General features: G+C 49.1%; 1 protein-coding gene across 1 annotated transcript in view; it reads left to right on the top strand.

Moving 5' to 3' along the window:
• The window catches only part of LOC116495718 (fer-1-like protein 4), a 37,148-nt gene extending 19,582 nt beyond the window's left edge, over positions 1 to 17,566 (top strand). The window contains exons 28-45 of the mRNA XM_032198390.1: positions 117 to 278; positions 696 to 858; positions 1,877 to 1,968; positions 2,381 to 2,512; positions 3,142 to 3,190; positions 4,045 to 4,151; positions 4,516 to 4,647; positions 7,541 to 7,651; positions 8,125 to 8,252; positions 8,734 to 8,904; positions 9,734 to 9,888; positions 11,547 to 11,725; positions 12,819 to 12,904; positions 13,860 to 13,958; positions 14,216 to 14,457; positions 15,715 to 15,995; positions 16,701 to 16,801; positions 17,336 to 17,566. Coding sequence (XP_032054281.1) covers positions 117 to 278; positions 696 to 858; positions 1,877 to 1,968; positions 2,381 to 2,512; positions 3,142 to 3,190; positions 4,045 to 4,151; positions 4,516 to 4,647; positions 7,541 to 7,651; positions 8,125 to 8,252; positions 8,734 to 8,904; positions 9,734 to 9,888; positions 11,547 to 11,725; positions 12,819 to 12,904; positions 13,860 to 13,958; positions 14,216 to 14,457; positions 15,715 to 15,995; positions 16,701 to 16,801; positions 17,336 to 17,516 — 2,571 coding nt within the window. The 3' untranslated portion in view covers positions 17,517 to 17,566. The remainder of the gene's footprint in view (positions 1 to 116; positions 279 to 695; positions 859 to 1,876; positions 1,969 to 2,380; positions 2,513 to 3,141; positions 3,191 to 4,044; positions 4,152 to 4,515; positions 4,648 to 7,540; positions 7,652 to 8,124; positions 8,253 to 8,733; positions 8,905 to 9,733; positions 9,889 to 11,546; positions 11,726 to 12,818; positions 12,905 to 13,859; positions 13,959 to 14,215; positions 14,458 to 15,714; positions 15,996 to 16,700; positions 16,802 to 17,335) is intronic.
• The last annotated feature ends 1,881 nt before the right edge of the window (positions 17,567 to 19,447 follow it).

The raw sequence follows: 19,447 nt of genomic DNA, 5'->3' as shown, positions 1-19,447 counted from the left end.
CGGTTTCATGCCTCTCTTGGGGTCTGTGCTGATTGTGTTGGCGCCTGCAGGCAGGGCTGCATGGCTGGGCTGCACCTGGCACATCTGGAGCAGACCAGCAGCTTTGTGTGCTTTAGATCCTGTTCTGGGGCCTGCGGGACCTGAAGCGGGTCAACTTGTTTGAGGTGGATCAGCCCCAGGTGATCATTGAATGTGCTGGCAAGAAGGTGGAGTCAGAGGTAATTGTGGCCTACAAAGAGAACCCCAGTTTCACCGAGGTGGTCAAATACATGGATGTGGTGAGTAGTAGGAAGGGGGCTCCTACCATGCTGGGGTGCACCATGGCTGTCCTGCACCCACGTACAGTCTGCTTGCTCAGGGTGAGGGCACAGGAGGGGAGCTGCCCCCAGGGTTTTGCTCTCCCACGGTTTGGCTGCAGATCAAAACCTTTGGGAAGAAGCCCACCGAGAGCAGTCTCAGCTGCTTGTCACATTTTCCTGCGCAATGTGCTCGAGGTGATCCTGCTCGGCAGGGGGGTTGGACTAGATGATGTTCAGAGGTCCCTTCCAACCTTGGCCATTCTGTGATTCTGTCACCATGAGGCTCTGGTCTTAGGGCAGAGCTGTAAGGGTTCTCATCAGACCTCCTCATGTGTAGTGGGTCTGCCACTGGTATTGCCCTCACTCCTGCAAACCCCTTGCATGGCTCTTTTGCAGGAGCTCCCTGAGCAGGTCTACCTGCACCCTCCCCTCAGCATCTTTGTTGTGGAAAAGCGGGCATTTGGGCGCACTGTACTGGTGGGAACCCATGTTGTGTCCGATGTGATGAAATTCTCTCCAAGAGAACTTGAAGAAGAGGAAACAGAAGATGTGCCCAGAGGTGAGCTGCTCGGTGAGGTTCCTGTGGAGGCAGCAGGCAGCTTCTGCCCATGGCAGAGATCTTCCGCCCCTCTTCTCTGTAGCCAGATGGCAAAGTCCTCATCCAAGAACCATAAGATGCTGAATAAAAGCATAGCCCAAGGCAGGTTAGCCTTGGAGGCTGTGGTCCTCTAAGACGGGTTTTGGGAAAGTGGTTGCAGACAAGCAATGGCATAAGGCTGATCTCTTTAGGGTTGGCAGAGGGTAGTTTGCAGACTGTTCTCTCCGAGGTTAGCTTATCATATGCCTCCCCACCACATTGACAGGACTCTTCACCTGTGGATATGCCATCTCTTTGGAGCCTTTTTCCCAGCCACTGTTTGTCTTACAGTTGTGGAAATCAGAGGAGGTAGAATGGCTTGTGAATATGTCTTAATCCAGCCGGTCATTTTGCTGGGGCTAGATATTACACGGTAACTTATTCCCATGAGAAGTCTGTGTCTGGAATCAGAGTTTTTTAGTCTGTGAAGGACTATTGAATTCACCTATTCCAAACCTATGTGTAACTGGACTGGAGGGCTGTCCCCAGCGAGACCTCTGTCAAGCTTTAGGAACTGTGAGCTGGTCCACTACAACCAAGGATTTAGGTCAAGGACTATTCATTTGGGAATAGATTAACCCAATAAGCTCTCTGACAGCAACAACCAAAGCTCCTGATCTGGGAGTATGTAAATAAATACGATATGAAGACTAAGAAGCAAAAGATTGATCTGTGGTAGTTTCCAAATAGGGCAAATGTATCACATAAATCTGAATTCTTACTAGTCAGTAATGCATGTAGATGATGGTGGCTAGTCTTAGCAATGTACTTGGTTTTCCAGTAAAATTTTGGCACAATCTGCTATCAAAAGCTTTAAAAGAAATCACATCATGGTGGGTAAGGGAGGGGTTTTTCCTGTGAAATAACAATTGAACAAAGTTGGGAAGCTGTGGGCAGAACTAGATGCATGAGAACATGATGCTCTTTCTCTTCATCTCAGCTAGGAAAGTCTCATCCCAACATCTTCCCTCTAAGATTGGCCCTGCTACTGGTGACCCAGGTCCCAGCATTCACCCCTTGTGTCTGGTAAAGGTGAGTGATGTGTTGACCCAGGGAATTTTGAGGTTTGAAAGTCCAAACTGAAGGTTACAAACAAAAAGTTCTGAAGTTCAGAGTTAAGTTTCAACCACCAGCTTTTGCTCTGGACTCAAACACTGATCTTCCCCTGGCTGTCTCCTGGAAGAGTTTCATGCCTGCTTCTGCTGGTCATTGACACTGCTGCATGTCTGGGCTGTGGCACAGGGAGAAGAGCTGTGTTGCCTTGTGCCATGAATACTGATGCTTTCATAGCAAAGCATGAACCCAGGCTACACGTAGGTTTGCACCTCCTGTGCTCTGCATGAAAGCTGAGCCTTTGCTGGGGCTATCAGGGTACTAGTGCAGGACGTGTAGGTGTCCTGTATTATCTTTGCCTCCCTCTGAGCCCTTGCTCTGTGCTTTTAAGGCTCCTTTAAAGAAGATTCCTATTAATAAGCTTGCAAAGAAAGAGGATGAATATGAAGAGGAGAAACCAGATCTGGAAGAACTGGATTGGTGGTCCAAATACTATGAGTCCCTGAAGGAGCTGTATAACCAGGTAATCTCTTGTCACAGCTGCCAGCCGAGGGGAGAAGTGTCTGCACTGGTTTGTGGAAGATGATTCCATCAGCACAGAGTGCCACAGTAGCCCTGTGGCATGGATCTGCAGGAAGATGTATGCTTTTGAGTGTCAAGCACTCTTAAGATAGTCAGGTATCAAACACTGACCAGGTGGGCTGATTTCTGCAGGCAGGGGATGCTGAAGCATCCCTGAGGCTGGATGATTTTGATAATGTGACTGGGATCATGTTAAGACACTCCTGAAAATGTGACATTGCTGATCTGAGCTGCAGTGCAGGGACTTTCATGCAGTGCAGAGACTTTCACTCTGTCTTCCCAGGGTGGGCTATGGGGGCAGGTCTGCCACAAATTTCCTTGTTTACCTTGCTTCTCCAATATCCCAATCAAAAAAGGCAATAAGAAGATCTGGGGAGAGGAAAAGTTATTTCCTTCAGGTATGCTGATAAAGTACTCATTGAACACCCTCCTGCAAAAATGTTAATGCTAAATGATCTCAGTCTGCATATTGCTGACTCTACTTAGCAGTAAGCTTTGGAAGTGTCCTATGCTTGGATAGAGAAGCCATTGTGGTCAGCAATGTGGGATGACTGTCTGTGTGTGTTTCAGACATGCATTGATGAGGAAGATGCTGAGAATGATGACCTGAATGATGCAGGTGAGTCTTCTGTGGGGAGAGACAGGCTCTACACTGCCATAGAGGGTGGTGGTCTTGTGGTAATGGGATCTGAGGGGCAACAGTTTTGCAACATTCAGCAAAAGCAACACAAAAGGGAGCAGAGAGACTAGAAATATTGGCACAGGCTAACAAGCCATTTCAAGTTGAAAACATTAAACTTGCCTTGAGAAAGTTTGGAAAATTTTGTTGAATCAAGAGCCTTCCTGAGTGAGCAAAACTCTGCAGAAAAATTGGCTGCAAGTATCATGGGATTGCCATGGTGGGAGCAGGAAGTGAAAGTGGAATGGGCAGAAGGGATGATGGAAAGGAAAAACTGCCTGGAAGCTGGGCTTCACTCTGCTTGTGGATACTCACCTTGGATAAAAAATAAACTCAGAAAAACATTAATAAAAAGCAGAGGATCTGAGGACAGTGTTACAGCTGTAGGTTCAGATTTGCTGAGGCGTAAGCGGTGACTGGCCTAGCAATGACCTGAATTGTTGAGACAGTAAGTATAGAAATTATGTGAATCCTATGGAAGGGTCCAGTCACCTGTGGAAGGTTCCAGGCACCTTCCTCTATTTGCTCTGTCCTTGCCCACTTTCTTCTTGAAGAGCAGCCATTCAGGTAGGCAGGTCTGTGCTGATTTTTGTCCTCTCATGCATACTTGTCTTGCTGGGAGAGCTGAGATGTTGTGAGAACACATGTTATGGAGAGCAATAACTCTAGTTACCCTGACACAAGTCAAAGACCTGGCTGAAAGTAAAAGCTGTTGCTGGGGTCATTTCATGGATGGGCACTTGCCATGATGGGAGAGATCAGAGCATTTCCCAGTCTCCTATTGACACTTCTAGATGGAGGCAATTTAAATGCAGCCTACATTGACATGGAAGCAGAAGATGAGGCAGTAACTGAAGCTGAACCTGCTCGACCCAAGAGGAAGCTCATTGCCACCCTTCAAGTAAGTATTGGGGTGACAGATCTGGCCTCTTTCAACCCATGCCCTTTTTCCGTGTTGTCCTCACTTTCCTGCAGTGGAGGTTAGAATGGGATAGAGAACCTGATCCAGTAGTGTGCACTGGGCCCCATCTTTGCTGGGCTCTGAAACAGCTAGTGAGATCCTGAAGTTCACTTGGGATGCATGTGCTCATCAGAGGATGGGCCTGGGGTCATAAAGAAAACCTAGCACTGAGTAATACTGGGGTAAGTCAGGACAAGGTGAAATGGTCAAAGCGGGGGAAAGATGGTCTTTCCCTTCTTAAAGGGGACTCTTCTCCCCTTAAGATATCAGGAAAAGTCCTAAGATGACTTTCTACTTCTTACAGATCTATAACTCTGAGCTGGAAAATGAGTTTGGTAATTTTGAAGACTGGCTGTGTATTTTTCCCCTTCATCGTGGCAAAGCAAATGAAGATGAAGATGGAAATGAGGATGAACATTTTGTGGGGAAGTACAAGGTATCGTTTGAATAACGTTTGTGCTGTATATGGAAGGAAATTCTTAGGGTGACCTGTGTCTCAGAGAATTCAGATGCCAGCAAAGCCTCAGCAAGGATGAGTGTGTCCAAATATGTGAGGCCATGGTGAGGCATGGCCAGGGTACTATAGGGGCCTGTCAAAGTAACTATGTGCTGTGGTCTTTTGTTAGCTGATAAATCCACCTCCGTTAGATTTTTTTTTATTATTATTATTTTTTATTTTATTTTATTTTTTTTACCTCTTAAGAAAGAAAGAGCATGAAGCATGAAGGAACACTTATCCTGGTTGAGGCCTCTGGGTATGTTTAGTATATAAATAAGTATTTGTGAGTTTCACTGTTTGCAAAATTAACAAAGCTTGTCTAAAATAAGCATCGTTCTCCCACAGAGGAGCTCTTGAAGACTGAAACATCAACTACAAAGGTTGATTTATGAAGGTCCCTAGGAAACCTTTGGTGTCTTCCTGCCTTTGGTACCTTTGGCAGTCCAGTTATGTGCTTGGAAATGTTCAGATCTTCTGGCATGGGCAGTGGTCTGAGAGCCTAACCTGCAAACAGGGATGGCCTGGGCCATACAAGCATGATGGTGCTTTTGTAAAGGGCTGTCCCCATGGGCACAGGGTGTCTGTTGTCTGCATGGGCAATGGCTCTGATTTCCCAGCTGGCAAGAGGGGCTGGTCTTGGTGGCTCCAATCCCATCTAAGATGTTCTCTTTTGTATCTGATCATTATCATTGGGAGTATCCCTCCATACTCAGGAGACCTGGAAGGCCCAGTTGGTCAATACATGGCTGAGAGGCTGGTGCAATTGCAGGAATTTGGGATTTTTTGATCATGGGGAATTTTACTCAGCACCTGACCTGATGGCTGTTGATGGGTCCCACCTGTCTCAAAGAGGGAAACAGATTCTAGCCCAGGAGCTGGCAGGGCTTATTGAGAGGGCTTTAAAGGAGGTATGAAGGGGGACAGAGATGCAATGAGGCTTGATAGAGGTGAGCCTGGGGGAGGAGTCCCAGGGTCAGGGGTGAGGGCAATGGCACAACTGAAGTGTATTTACAGCAATGCATGCAGCATGGGCAACTAACAGGAGGAGCTGGATGCCATTGTGCAGCAGGGAAACTGTAACTTCATCACCAACACTGACATGAGGTGGGACCACTCCTGTGACTGGAGTGCTGCAATGGATGGCTACAAGCTCTTCATAAGGGACAGGCAACTTAGGAGGGGAGGTGACGTGACAATATTAGAGAACATTTCGATGTTGTTGAGCTCAGGTTTGGGAATGATAAAGCAGAGTCCCTGTGGGCAAGGATCGGGGGTTGGCCAACAAGGCATACATCCTGGTGGGGGTCTGTAATAGACCGCCAAACCATGATGAAGAGGCAGAAGAGGCGTTCTGTACGCAGCTGGCAGAAGCCACTCAATCGTCAGTGCTTGTTCTCATGGGGGACTTCAACTTCCCGGACACGTGCTGGAAATACAACACAGCCCTGAGGAAGCAGCCTAGAAAGTTCCTGGAGTGCATGGAGGACAGCTTCCTGACTCAGCTGGTTAGTGAGCCTACCAGAGGGGTGTCCCCCTAGACCTGCTGTTCACAAACAGAGGACTGGTGGGAGATGTGGTGGTAAGGAGTTGTCTTGGGCAGAGGGACCATGACATGGTAGAGTTCTCTATTCTTGGTGAAGTCAGGGGGGGATGTCAGTAAAACTGCTGCCTTAGACCTCCAGAGGGCAGACTTTGAATTGTTCAGAACACTGGTGGGGGGGTCCCTTGGGAGCTAGTCCTGAAGGGCAGAGGGGTCCAGGAAGGCTGGACCCTCCTCAAGAAGGAAGGCTGAAAGGCTCAGGAGCAGGCTGTCCCCATGTGACACAAAATGAGCCGGCAGGGAAGAAGACTGGAATGGCTGAACAGGGAACTTCTGCTGAGTGTCCAGGAGAAAAAGAGAGTTTATGTCTGGTGGAAGAAGGGGATGGAAACTCGGGGAGAGTACAGGGAAGTTGTCAGCTGTGCAGAGAAAAAAAATCAGGAGGGATCTGGCCAGGTTGGGTTGATGGGCAGAGGCCAGTGGGATGAGGTTTAACACGGCTAAGTGCTGGGTCCTGCACGTTGGCCACAACAACCCCGTGCAGTGCTACAGGCTTGGGGCAGAGTGGCTCAAAAGCTGTGCAGAGGCAAGGATCTGGGGGTGCTGATTGATGCTCGCCTCAACCTGAGCCGGCAATGTGCCCAGGTGGCCAGAAGGCCAGTGGTATCCTGGCTTGTATCAGGAATAGTGCAGCCAGCAGGACCAGAGAGGCGATCGTCCGTCTGTACTCTGCTGTGGTGAGGCTGCACCTTGAGCACTTTGTTCAGTTCTGGGCTCCTCAGTACAAGAAGGACATCGAGGCCCTGGAACATGTCCAGAGAAGGGCTGCGAAAGTAGTGAAGGACCCGGAACACAAGTCCTATGAGGAGCAGCTGAGGGAGCTGGGGTTGTTTAGTCAGGAGAAGAGGAGGCTCAGGGGAGACCTTCTTGCTCTCTACAACTCCCAGCAAGGAAATTGTGGGGAGCTGGGGGTCAGCCTCTTCTTGCAGATGACTAGGGATAGGACTAGAGGGAATGGGCTCAAGTTGCGCCGGGGAGGTTTAGGTTGGAATTTAATAGAAATTTATTCTCAGAAAGAGTAGTCAGGCATTGGAACAGGTTGCCCAGGGAGGTGGTGGTGTCACTGTCCCTGGTGGTGTTTAAGGAAAGGTTGGATGTGGTGCTTAGGGACATGGTTTAGAGGGTAACATTGATAGTAGGGTGATGGTTGGACCAGATAATCTTGGAGGTCTTTTCCAACCTTAACGATTCTATGATTCTATGATTCTATCTGCAGTGTCTTTATTGCAGGGCTCCTTCTATGTCTACCCTACTGTGGAAGCTAGCAAGGAGCCAAGGGTCTCCCAGGGTGTTCCAAGGAACAGGCCCATCAAGGTTCTCATTAGAGTTTATATTGTTAAGGTAAGTCTCTTGTGGTGGTGACGGTAATGCTTGGAGGTTTATCCCTTCCTAAGAACCTCCTGCCATTCTCCACTTGGTAAATTTGAGCAGTGGCACTTGTGAAAGGCTTGATACTGGCTTACAGGCTCTGCTTGGCCAGTTGGAGTCTGTTACAGTGAGGGCTTGTATTTATTCCTTGACCATGGAGAACCTACTGGACTTTGTATATTCATGAGGTGCTAAGAATCTAGATGGGCATTGCCCAGCTCCTGTCATCTGCCTTGAGACAGTGAGCAACCAGGCGGGCTGGCAGCTGGAGACATCTGTTTCTTGTTAAATGGGGATTTGCATGGCAGCAAATGTGTTTCACTTGCTGGGGCAGCTACTGGAGAGACCTGACCAGTGAGCTTGGGTGGTCTCAGGCCCCACACAGTGTCTGCTATGCATGTTGCTCTCTGCAGCTGATGTATGGCTGTACCTCTTGTGTATTCCAGGCTACAAACCTGTCTCCAGCAGACCCCAATGGCAAAGCAGACCCCTACGTGGTGGTGACAGTGGGGCAGGAGCGGAAGGACACCAAGGAGCGATACATCCCAAAGCAGCTCAATCCTGTGTTTGGAGAGTATGCAGGAAGTTTTCCTCTAGTAGTATTAATGGGAATAGTGTAAATATAGGGCTCAGGCTATGGCCCAGTGTTTGCAGTCTTCTGTTCCTCTCTGCTGGAGAATCTTCTGCTATAACACAAAGGTGCCAGACAAGTCTCCTGCCTCCATCTGTCACAGGAGTGTTTGGGTTTAGGAGTGAAGCACTCAAAGGATTTGATTTATCAGACAAAGTAGCAAGCCAAGCAGCAACAGAGCTTTGGAGATGTTTGTCCTTACCTCCAACAAGGAGCTCTATCCAACAGCATACACTCCTGGATAAATAACTCCTGTATTTGAATATGCACACTAAAAACTCCACACACTGAACTTTGCAGAACCAAATTCTATCAGAGTCTTAGGGTTGGCAAATATAGTTCTTAAATGGGTAGGATGGGTGAAACAGAGCATGTATTTCATATCTCCTTGCTAACTGCACTTTCCCAATCTTCTTCTGTCCAGAGTCGTGGAGCTGACAGTCTCCTTTCCCATGGAATCAGAGCTCACTGTGGCAATATTTGACCATGACTTGGTTGGATCTGATGATCTGATTGGGGAGACCAAGATTGATTTGGAGAATCGATTCTACAGCAAGCACAGGGCCAACTGTGGAGTGGCTTTGCAGTATGACATGTAGGTACTAGTCTGACACATTAGGGCCATGAGAGTTCTTCTCGCTTACTGTTCAGGTGGGTAACAGAGCACCTGCAGTTCTGGAGGATGACCCTTGCATCCACGGTATCCTTTGAGCAGGTGTCATGCAGATGCACTACAAGGAATATGGATAAGTCCATCTCCTTTTATTATTATTATTTTTGTCTCCTACCCATTTCCTGTGGTAGATCTAACTCCTACTGCAGAAGGACACATTTTGCATGTAGTAGAAAAAAAATTCTTTAATGCTTTCATATGAAAGCATCATTCTGTGAAATAAATTTTCATTTAACAGTGTTGTAATTTTGACCTCTTTCAGAAAGTAAGGCAGTTTCTTTAGAACTAGGTGATTCTGTGAGCACCTACGCTCATGATGTCTATTTTTCTTTGTCCTCATGTAATATATATTCTCTGGTGTATTTTTCTGGTGTGTTTGGCCACATTTTCTGTAAACACTTTTCTCCCCTGTTACTTGATAATTAGCTGTTGGAATTGAGCTGTTAATTAGCTGTTGGAATTGAGTTCCCAGAGCAGCTAACACCTCTCTCCCAGTTTGGAACTGCAGCTGGAATCGCTGCCGTTGCTGCTCTGACACCAATGGTTCTGTGAGGTGCAACCCTGGCTTGTTCTGGGAGAGGAAAGCTCCTTAAACTTTTCATTCATTAAGCTTCTTTGTGTCTGTGGTTTCCTCAGTGAAACTCTGAACAGGGAGCTTGTGGCATAGCCTGTGTTGGAAGGGCAGGGGATCTCCTAAACTATGAAAAAAACCTGTCATGTCTAAACTATATGTGTTCTCCCTTCCACACAGAGATGGCTACAACATGTGGCGAGATGCTTTCAAGCCCACACAGATTCTGGATAGCTTATGCAAGAAAACCTCACTACCTGCAGCAGAGTACAGACAGGAGGAGGTCAAAGTGGGCAATAAAATCTTCAAGGTTCCTCCAGAGGCGTTTCCTGAAGGTACAGAGGGCATGGCTACTCCTGTGCTCGGTGGTTGGGCTGGGAACCCAACCCAACAGCCTCTCTTCCCTGAAGTGTCCAGGCTAGTTGGGCTGTTTGCCCCCACTTTGCACCCTGCCCATATTTCTGGGTCACTGTTGGGAGCATCCTCAGCACTCAGTGGCCTGGCTTTGGTGGATGATGGTGTTGCAATGGGGGAGATGTGATCCAGGCCATTAGGTCCCAAAGCAGCTTCTCAGTGAGTGGAACATTTCTTCTGCAAAGTAAACCCTCGCACAGCAGTGCATGGGCATTTGATCCTTGTTCAGCCAGAGAAGGTGTAGCTTATCCTAGTGGCTGACACTGTTATGGAGGTTTATCTCCATCTGCTTGTGACCACCATCACCAAGACATTGGGCGGGGGGGAGAAGGGGAGACTTTTTCAGTCTGCTTTCCTTCTCCTAGATGGCTTCATCCTTCAGGGATGCTCTCTGCTTCTGGTGGTTTTGGGTGCTTTGAGTAACACCCCACTGCTCCTCACTATTTATTTCCTCCTTATGGGCAGCTTCCACATATCCTTTGTTATTTTTTTCCTCCTTACTGGAATTATAAGCTGTGAATTGGGGCCACAGGTGACCAAAAACATGGTGACTTACACCCTTTTCCAGCAGTGATGCAGAACCTTCCTGAAGGTAGGCCTGTTCCTTCTGAGCATGTACCCTCTGGTGACAAACACTCATGCAGTGAGACCAGCCTGGGGAAAGGGATGGAGCATATGTGGCCTGCTTGTGGATGACTGGATCTTGTGAGGCAATGCTATGTTGCCTGCAGAAAGGATGCTTTCTGTGTCCATCCTTCCCAAAGAGCAGGACACTTTTGTGTGTTCAGACAACTTTAACTTCTGCTTGTTTCAGTGTTCCTCTGCTTTCTGCTGGTCTCTAAGGGTTGGTTGTGTCATGAATGGGAAATAAATCCCACTCAGGAGAGGACAAGGCTACCCTGGGGACCTCTCTCATGATCAGGGCCTGCTTGGGATGGTTTTGGTTTCAGAGTGATATCCAAAGGACAGGTGTTCACTTTAAACCCGGGAGTGAGTGGGTTTGTATGTCCTTGCCCATTGGTTCCTGTTTTCCTCCCCACCAGCAGGCTTTACTTTGGTCTTGAACTGCTATTTGCCTTCACGCTATGCCAAATGAGTCAGTCAGCAGTGCAGATGTTAATTCATGAAGGCCACAGCCATATGTCATTGCTAAGTGACAAGTAGTGCTTCCTGGAACACTTTCAGGGCAAAACTGCTCATCTGAGGGTCTGCTTGCACCACAACAGAAACATGAGGGCTTAAACGGCCCCAGAGGGTCACATGCTGCTCAGCATCCCATGGATCCTTTTCCCAAGGCTATAGTAAATGCTTTTTTGCCCTTTTCATCTTATTTCTCTTAGCTTGCTCATCTTCTGCTTACCATTTTCCTCATCATCGCAGCATATTGAACTCTTTCCCTTCATTCTTACCCTCCTACTTCTCCAGTTTTTGTTTGTTTGTTTGTTTGTTTGTTTCTTCTGGGGAGTTGCTTGTTTGCCCAGTCGATCATCTATGCATACCTGTGCCGGTGACTAATTTCCTGAAGCAGCTCTTTTCAGCCATATTCCTTCATCTTCTGCCTGGCTCTGTCCTGCTGCAGAGGTCTCTGCAAGGAACCAGAGAGGAGTGACAGATGAGAACTGGTCAGTGGATGATGAACATAAGGCTTTGTACGTCCTGCAGCACTGGGAAGAGATGCCAGGATGTGGGTACAAGCTGGTACCAGAGCATGTAGAGATCCGGTCCCTTTACAACCCAGAGAACCCTGGGCTCGTGCAGGTGAGATGTGTCTCCTTGTCCAACTTAGACTTTTCTCTGGTAAGGACTTTTGGGGTGGCTGGTCCCCAGCTTCTTGGCTGGTCCCCTGTTGTCCCTTTGTCTCTTCATTGTGGCACAAGTCCCATGCTCTGCCCCTTCCTGGGTGGGCAACTGGAGCTGTGTGCATGTCCAGCCCTGCTATGGAAGGAGGACTGCTGCCCTTGTGTGTTTTTTGTTCAGATCCACCCTCGGAGTTCTAGTGGAGCTCCTGGACCTCTCTTCATTGATGTTGTGGTCACAATGTTGGTGGCCAAGAGTCCTTCCTGACTCCTCAGGCCACACAGCTACTCCAATGAGGATACTGCGTGGGTGGCAAGGGACCTGGTCTGCCATGGTCGGTGGTAGTGTCCTTGCCTTTCCCTGCCTCTTCCTCTGCTTTAGCCCCTGTCATTGCTCCTTTGTTCCCCTGCAAACGCCCCGTTCTGCCCCCTTGTCTTCTTCCTGCTCTCCCAGGCCACCATCACCGTAGAGCAGGGCCTTGGAAGTAACATTGGTGCCTCCTGACCCGGGGACCTGGGCTGGGGTCCCGGCTCCCTTTGCTGTTCAGACAGCAGAAGCTGCTCCCATGCTTTGAGCTGGATGTGAGCATGCCTGCAGGGAGTGTGGGACAACAGTCCAGCAGCTTCAAGAGGAGGTGTTTCCTTCTGCTGGTGCCAGTGGCCATACATTGAGCCCTGTCTGGTGGCTCATCCACCACAGAGCACCTGGAGCTGGAGAGCCAAGATGCTCTGCACAGTGACTGGCCTGTGCTGCAGCCAGGCTGCCCATGGGGTTTCCAGGCTGGAAAGATGTTTGTGTTTGAAACTGACTCAGTTCAGCTGAGATGTTTTTTCTTGGCATCAGGGTAGAGAGGTAAGGAAGGAATTTTGAGTAGTTCCAATTTTTTTTCCAACCCATTCTAAAATACAGTCACACAAAGCTCTGAAGCACTGGGGGTGGGGAGGAAAGAGACAAGTAGTGGCTTTCTGGTGAAAGCTTTCCTTGCAGGTCCAATTCTTTGCTCCTTGAAGGGTGGTCAGTCTTTTGAAACCTCTCTGCTCTCTTCTCTCATCAGGGCTCCTTGCACATGTGGATTGACATGTTTCCAAATGATGTCCCTGCACCACCACCAGTCAATATCAAGCCTCGACTGCCTATCAGGTAGCACCCCTGGGAGCAGAGCTGGGACCAGTGAGCCCATGTGGAGGGTTACTGTCCCCCGCTGTGCCTGCTGGGATGTGCTGCAAAGTCCCGTGCAGACCGATTGTGCTTTCTGGCACACAGCACTCTGCTCTGCTTCAGTTCTGGGTGTAGGATGGTGTCTTCATGCATTGACGTGGGGCACAAGTGCTTCAGCTGCACAAGTGCTTGTGAAGCGCAGGGTTAAATTCCTTGAATGGTGGACATAGAGGAGATGGAAATCCAGGTCTGAGCTATTCACATAGTTCTTTTCTGGCTAGTGAGTGGAAGTCCTCTGGGTGGTGCCTGGAGAAGTGAAGTTGAAGGAGGTGATTTGTTGTTTTCAGTGATCTAATGGGACTATTCAGATGACAGGTCTGGGTTCTTCTCAGAGGTGCATGTGAAAGGACATGAGATAATGGACACAACTTGCAGCAAGGGAAACTCCAACTAGATATAGTTCACTATGAGAGTGAGGAAGCTCTGGGACAGGGACCCAAGGAACTAGAGAAGTGCTGGGATATTCAGCCTTGGAGATATTCATAACTCATAAGGACAAGGCCCTGAGCAATCTGATCTGCTGTGAAGTTAGAGAAGGAAGTTGAAGTGGAGACTGTGGAGGTCCCTTTCTGCCTAAGCCTTTCTGTGTCCCTGTGGTGCTGGGTGGGCTTGTGCCACACCAGGAATTAACTTTGCATAAACTGCTTGTTTGGTCTGTGAGTGTTCATCTTGCAGGGCTGTAACCCAGCAAAAAAGCAAAGGCTTTGTGCAAGGCAATGAGACTGCTGGGCTGGGCAGGTCCAGAGGAGCCTTGTCAGGGTACCACAGGGCTAGGAGGGTTCAGGTTCTACTGTTCCGCTGGTGTAGACTTGATCTGTCCCCCCAGGCACCAAATATGAGAGTAGGTGTCTCACCCACCCTTGTGTCCCTCCCACAGCTATGAATTGCGTGTAATTATCTGGAACACAGACGACGTAATCCTTGATGATGTCAACCCAGTAACTGGAGAGCCTTCTAGCGACATCTACGTTAAAAGGTCTGACGGGAGCCAGCAGGAGGACAGATTCTGGCTGTCCAGCTCTCTGCTCTGCCCCTCACTTCTTCCTCTGAACCTCTGCTCCTCCCTGCCCCTGCACTGAATGGTGTTAGCCCCAAAGATGGTGGTCAGGTGTTGGTGCAATCTGGCTGTTTGACCCTTCCTTTCCTGCTACCCCATGGGTATCCCCTCCATCTTTCTACTCTGTCTTTGGGACTGAGTGACAGGGGTAGGAGATAACTGAGTTTCTCCTGCAGCTGGATAAAGGGACTCGACCATGACAAGCAGGAGACGGATGTTCACTTTAACTCCTTGACTGGGGAGGGCAATTTCAACTGGAGATTCATCTTTCGCTTCAACTATCTCCCAACTGAGAAGGAGATCACCTACAAGAAGAAGGATTCTGTCTTTTCAGTGGAGGAATCAGAGTTTCGTGAACCAGCTGTTCTGGTCCTCCAGGTCTGGGATTATGACAGGATTTCAGCGAATGACTTTCTAGGTATGGTATGGTCTGCGGGGAGTGGGGTGGCTGTCACTCACCTTGCTGGAGTATTACAGCATTTTCCTGGGGGTCCAACTCTTCAATAAAAGACACCAGCAGTGCCAGATCAAGCTCTTCAGCTCAGCAGTAACCTGGGCTGGATTTTGACATGTGAGTGGTAGGCAGAGCATGGTGGTGCACAGCTGCCCCATGGAAACACATTGAGCTGGCATGCTTGTCCCAGGGCCTTGCTGGGACTACACCCAGCAAGCACCTTGTACTTCCATGTGATGCTTTCAGTGGTGATTTGTTCAGCAGTGCTACTCGAGCACTAAAGAGAGTGTTAGAGAGTAATGCCAGTGCTTCCTGGCAAGCACAGTCTCAGGAATGTTTAGGCAGGAAGGGGTCTGCAGTCTATTGCAAACTGTCTGCTCCGAGTAGGGAGATGCAATGTAGATCAGGTTGCTCAGAGCCTTGTCTGGGGAAGTTTTGACAATCTCCAAGAATGGAGATGCCAGCATCCCTCTGGACCCTTCTTCTATGCTGCACCATTCTCATAATTCTCAAATTGTTCTACTTATCTCTAATTAGAGTTTTCCTTGCTGCAGCTTGTGCCTGTTTCCTTACATGATCTAGTTAACTGACACCTCTCCTGTGTTGGGGGGTCCAAAAATGAACACAATACTGATACACAGTTTCACCAGAGCTGAGCAGGGGGGAATTCCCATTTCCCTTGGTTGCTCACCAATACAGACCAGTATGTGATAAGACCTACTTGCTGCAAGGCCTGAGTGCTGAACTGGGGCAGAAGCTCCATCCAAGGAAGACAGTAGAAGGCCAAACAGGGGAGTGAACTGAGGCTGTTTCAGGTATGGGTCAGAGGTGAAAACCTCAGTAAGTTTTCCAGATTTTATAATTCCTTATTAAAGTCTGCAGGAACAAGGGGAGAAGAGGAGCTTGGTGTGTGAGGAGAGCAGGGTGGAACACGGCATTGTTTTCACAATAACCCACTGTGCCACATGCAAGCCAAACTGGTCACATCAGACTGAGGAGACAAGACCTGTAGCTTCTGCCTCTTAATCTCCAACTCTTGGACTGGTCCTTTCCTATGCTGAGCTTCATGTTCTCCACCTATAAATGTGCAATACACTGTTAGACTATTGCAGCAGCTGGGACATGCTAGTGGTGGTAGGAGCATGGCTGAGACAAGCCAACTGGTACATGAGGTTTACCGCAGGGTTTCACCATGAGCTTTTCTCTTTATGGTGCCTGCAGGCTCCATCGAGCTGAAGCTGCATGACATGGTGCGGGCAGCCAAGAGCTCAGAGCATTGCACCATCAAGATGGCAAAGGAGAATGCTACACCTCGCTTCTCCATCTTCCGAAACAAGCGCATGCGTGGCTGGTGGCCCTTCATCAGACTTGAAGATCAAGAAGACAAGGAAAGGGAGGAGAGGAGAGCCAAGCAGAAAAGGAAGAAAAAGAAGTGGAGCAGCTCTGTCAAACAAGAAGACATTGAGTTCACAGACTCCATTGGGAACAAGTACCTCCTGACGGTAAGGCAGGGCATTAGCAGAGGTGAGCAGAAAGCCAGAGACATGCCTTTTCCATGACATGGCTACCTGTCCTGTGTGCACATAATCTGCAGAGGCAGCAATGGCCTAGTTGCCCAGAATGTCATGTAGGATCTTGGGGACCTGTCCCATCTGCTGCAAGTCCATTTTTTTATCTACCCAGAGGTGCCAGCCGGAGTGGTGTGCTGGTGGTGTCTTCACATCTTCTGAGCTTCCTGTAGAGCAGTTCTCAGCAAGAGGAGCAATGCAAGAGGCACCTGGATCTCCATCAACCAGACAGGACAGCAGAAAGTTAGGCATGTCCTAGGGTCTCTGCCAACCCCAGAGAGGCAGGTGATGAATATCCCTGAGTGGACTTGCTGCTGATGGCCCTGCTAGTGGACCATTGCTTGTCCCCATGGCTGACTTGTTTTCAGTACCAGTGTGAGAGGTTGCAGCCAAATTCAGATAACTGAGGAGTGCATTATAATATAGTGTCTTCCCTGCCAAATGGTTAATTTTCAGCCAGACCGCAGTTTCCTCTAGTTGTAAAGTAAGAGACTCTGCAGCTAATGACTGGAAGGAAAAGTTAATTCCTCTCCAAGTGGCACTGGGAGAAAAATAGCCAGTCTAGGCAAGGCACATGGATAGCAAGCTGCTTCGTGAAGCAGCACGTGCAGCTGTGGCTCAGGCATGTTCCCTCTCCAGGGTAAAGTGGAAGCGGAGTTCCAGCTGCTGACCGTGGAGGAGGCTGAGAAAAATCCTGTTGGTTTGGGTCGAAAAGAGCCCGAACCCCTGGAAAAGCCTAAGTGAGTATCTGCATTCATCACCTTTTAGAATGGTTGACTGGTGTCAAGGGTATCTGTGTTTTTGACCGCAGTGTGGCAAGAGGGAGAATCTGCTCATCAGGAAGTTCAGAGCAATTGAAGGACAAGGTGGTGGGATCTGCAGGACTGGGGCTGCCAGCGCTTCCCAGAGCTTGGGTGGGTCCAGCAGGACTTGTGATAGCCACAGCTGGGCCAGGGCTGATCTCAAGAGGGTACTCAGGGCAGCTGTGCTGTAACATCACCTGTATGAAGGGCACCTCTCATTTAACCATTTGAACATACCTGTTAGCCATGGGGGTGCAGAACAGCTCTGCTGGGGCTGTCCTGAGGCTCAGGAGCCAGCTCTGCTGTCATCAGTGCTTTCACAGGGACTGTAGTTATTGTAGCCCCCAGGGTAATCCTTTCTGGAAGCAGCAGGAAGAGCCTGTGATGTTGGCAGGGCACCAGTGCAGAAGAGCTTATGTGCTGCTCTGTGGCTTGAGCCTCTGCTGATCTCTTTATCCATTTATGTTCCAGCCGGCCAAAAACTTCTTTCAACTGGTTTGTGAATCCTATGAAGACCTTTGTGTTCTTCATCTGGAAGCGATACAAGAAGTACATAATTGTGCTGTTCCTGGTTGCTCTTCTGACTGTCTTCCTAGTTTTATTGATCTATACCATGCCTGGATACATCAGTGAGAAGATCATCAATGGATAAATGGTCTCCAGAACAGGACTATTCAAAGACAAGGGTGATTATTGCAAGACTTGATGCTGGACCAGAAAGTTTAAGGAAACCCTGCAGGTGCACAGGCAACCTTCAGGGTGAGAGGCCTGGAGAAGTGGCCTCTCTATGAGGAGTCATGTTTCTTGCTAGATCCCCATGAGATGCTAAGAAACCAAGTAACCAACCTACTAAATAAGGCAAACTCCTTTAAAGACAGTTACAGCTGTGGGAAAAAAAAATGTTCTTTGTTGAATTTGGGGGGATGGTGGGAAAAGGATCACAGATGGGGCTGGATCCACAGACAAGTCAGCTTTTGCCATTGAGAGCCATTCTGGAAGGGATGGGGACATACAGAGCCATCTGTGCCCTGGCTGGACAATACCTGGCACTTCTCAGGCCTCCTCCTGCCCAAGGAATTTATAATGCATTGTATGGGGAAAGGCAGGTCTGGTGGAGAGGAGGGCCTGGTTGAGGTGGGAGCTGGAAAACCTTTGAATGGGGATTGCCAGGGTGCTGCTGCTGGAAGAGGGGGGACAATATAGCCAAGGTAACCATGAGCTCTTGTTGTTCCAAGAGCATAGGAACAGAGAGGTCAGCTCTGGACATGGTGGCACTCCCTGGGACACAGGCTGTTTCTGGTGGTCATGCCTCACAAGCTATTTAACAGGGTTCTTTGCATGTGCTGGGCTGGATATCAGGCTTACTTCAAATTTAATTTTGGATCTTTGTTTCCACCGGGATAGAGAAATAGAATCATATAATGGTTTGGGTTGTGAGGGAATTTAAAGGTCATCCAGTTCCAACCCAATTCCAATAAAAACTCCTTGGATGCTCTCTCTGACATTGCTTGGGTTTCCTAGATGTTCCCCCAGAGCCCCGCTGTTGCAGGCAGCCTTCCTGAGGCACCTTTGTCCTTCCTTCCAGGTAGCACAGCGCTGGGATGTCAGCATAGGGTCATCAGCATGAATCTGCATTATGGTGTTGGGCTGATGTAAATTAGATGAGACTTGTTCTCAGCATGGTCTCCATCGCCCCAGGGTTCCTGTCATCTGCACAGACGTTGCTGACACAAGCTCTGACATAATTGGATCTCAAGTCAAGGTGCTTCACCATGAGGTTTGACAGGATTGATGCCCTCCTAGTGCAGGAGGTGACAGTGGAGAAGGACAGTGGCATCTCCAGTGAAATTAAGTGATAGTGTTTGTTGTTGTTATTGAAAACAGTTGGCTAGTTTGTCTTTTGAATGGAGCAGGAATGGAACAAGTTGTGGGGAGAAAATATACAGCTGTGGAGAGCCAGGCAGTACCCTGGCTCTCCACAGGAGTGGGTGCAGACTCTGGCTGGGACCCTGCAGCTGGGTGTGGGTGAGGGGCAGGCACAGCGCTCCCTGGGGCAGGGGGGTGGTGTTTGCTCCAGGATGGCAAAGGGGAGCCCCCTCTTCCCACCCGTCAGGGTTCCCCGGGCTGCAGGGGAGCAAATGGGCTGTGAAGGACTCAGGGCATGCAGCACCCACCCAGGGGCCTGGGGTGTGACCACTGCTCCTAGTGCAGCATCACCCCGGCTTTCTGGAGGGGCTGTTGCATGGATCATCACCTTCACAAGTGGCACATGGTGCACTCCAAAATGCCCAGTGTATCACATTGATGTTTGTTGTGCCCCAGCTGGCGCGTTGCACCCCAGAAGTGCTCAGTATGCCCCAGCAGGTGTGGTGCACCTCAGCAGTACCTGGTGCACCCCAGGACACCCATGCACACCAGCAAGCCATGTGCACACCCCTAGGCAGCTCCTGGGCTCTTGCAGCTGCATTCAGCTGCACTCTCCACTGCACCACCAGGCTTTGACTTGAAATAAAGCATGTCTGTCTCAGCTTTCCTTCAGTTTAGGCTTGCAGGATTTGCAGCTGTGCCACTCTGTGCATGTAT

This window comes from Aythya fuligula, chromosome 16 (genome assembly GCF_009819795.1).
Source record: "Aythya fuligula isolate bAytFul2 chromosome 16, bAytFul2.pri, whole genome shotgun sequence".
Classification (NCBI taxonomy): Eukaryota; Metazoa; Chordata; class Aves; order Anseriformes; family Anatidae; genus Aythya; species Aythya fuligula.
The sequence above is the reverse complement of the archived record's forward strand: the minus strand, read 5'-3'. Positions and strand labels throughout refer to the sequence as shown.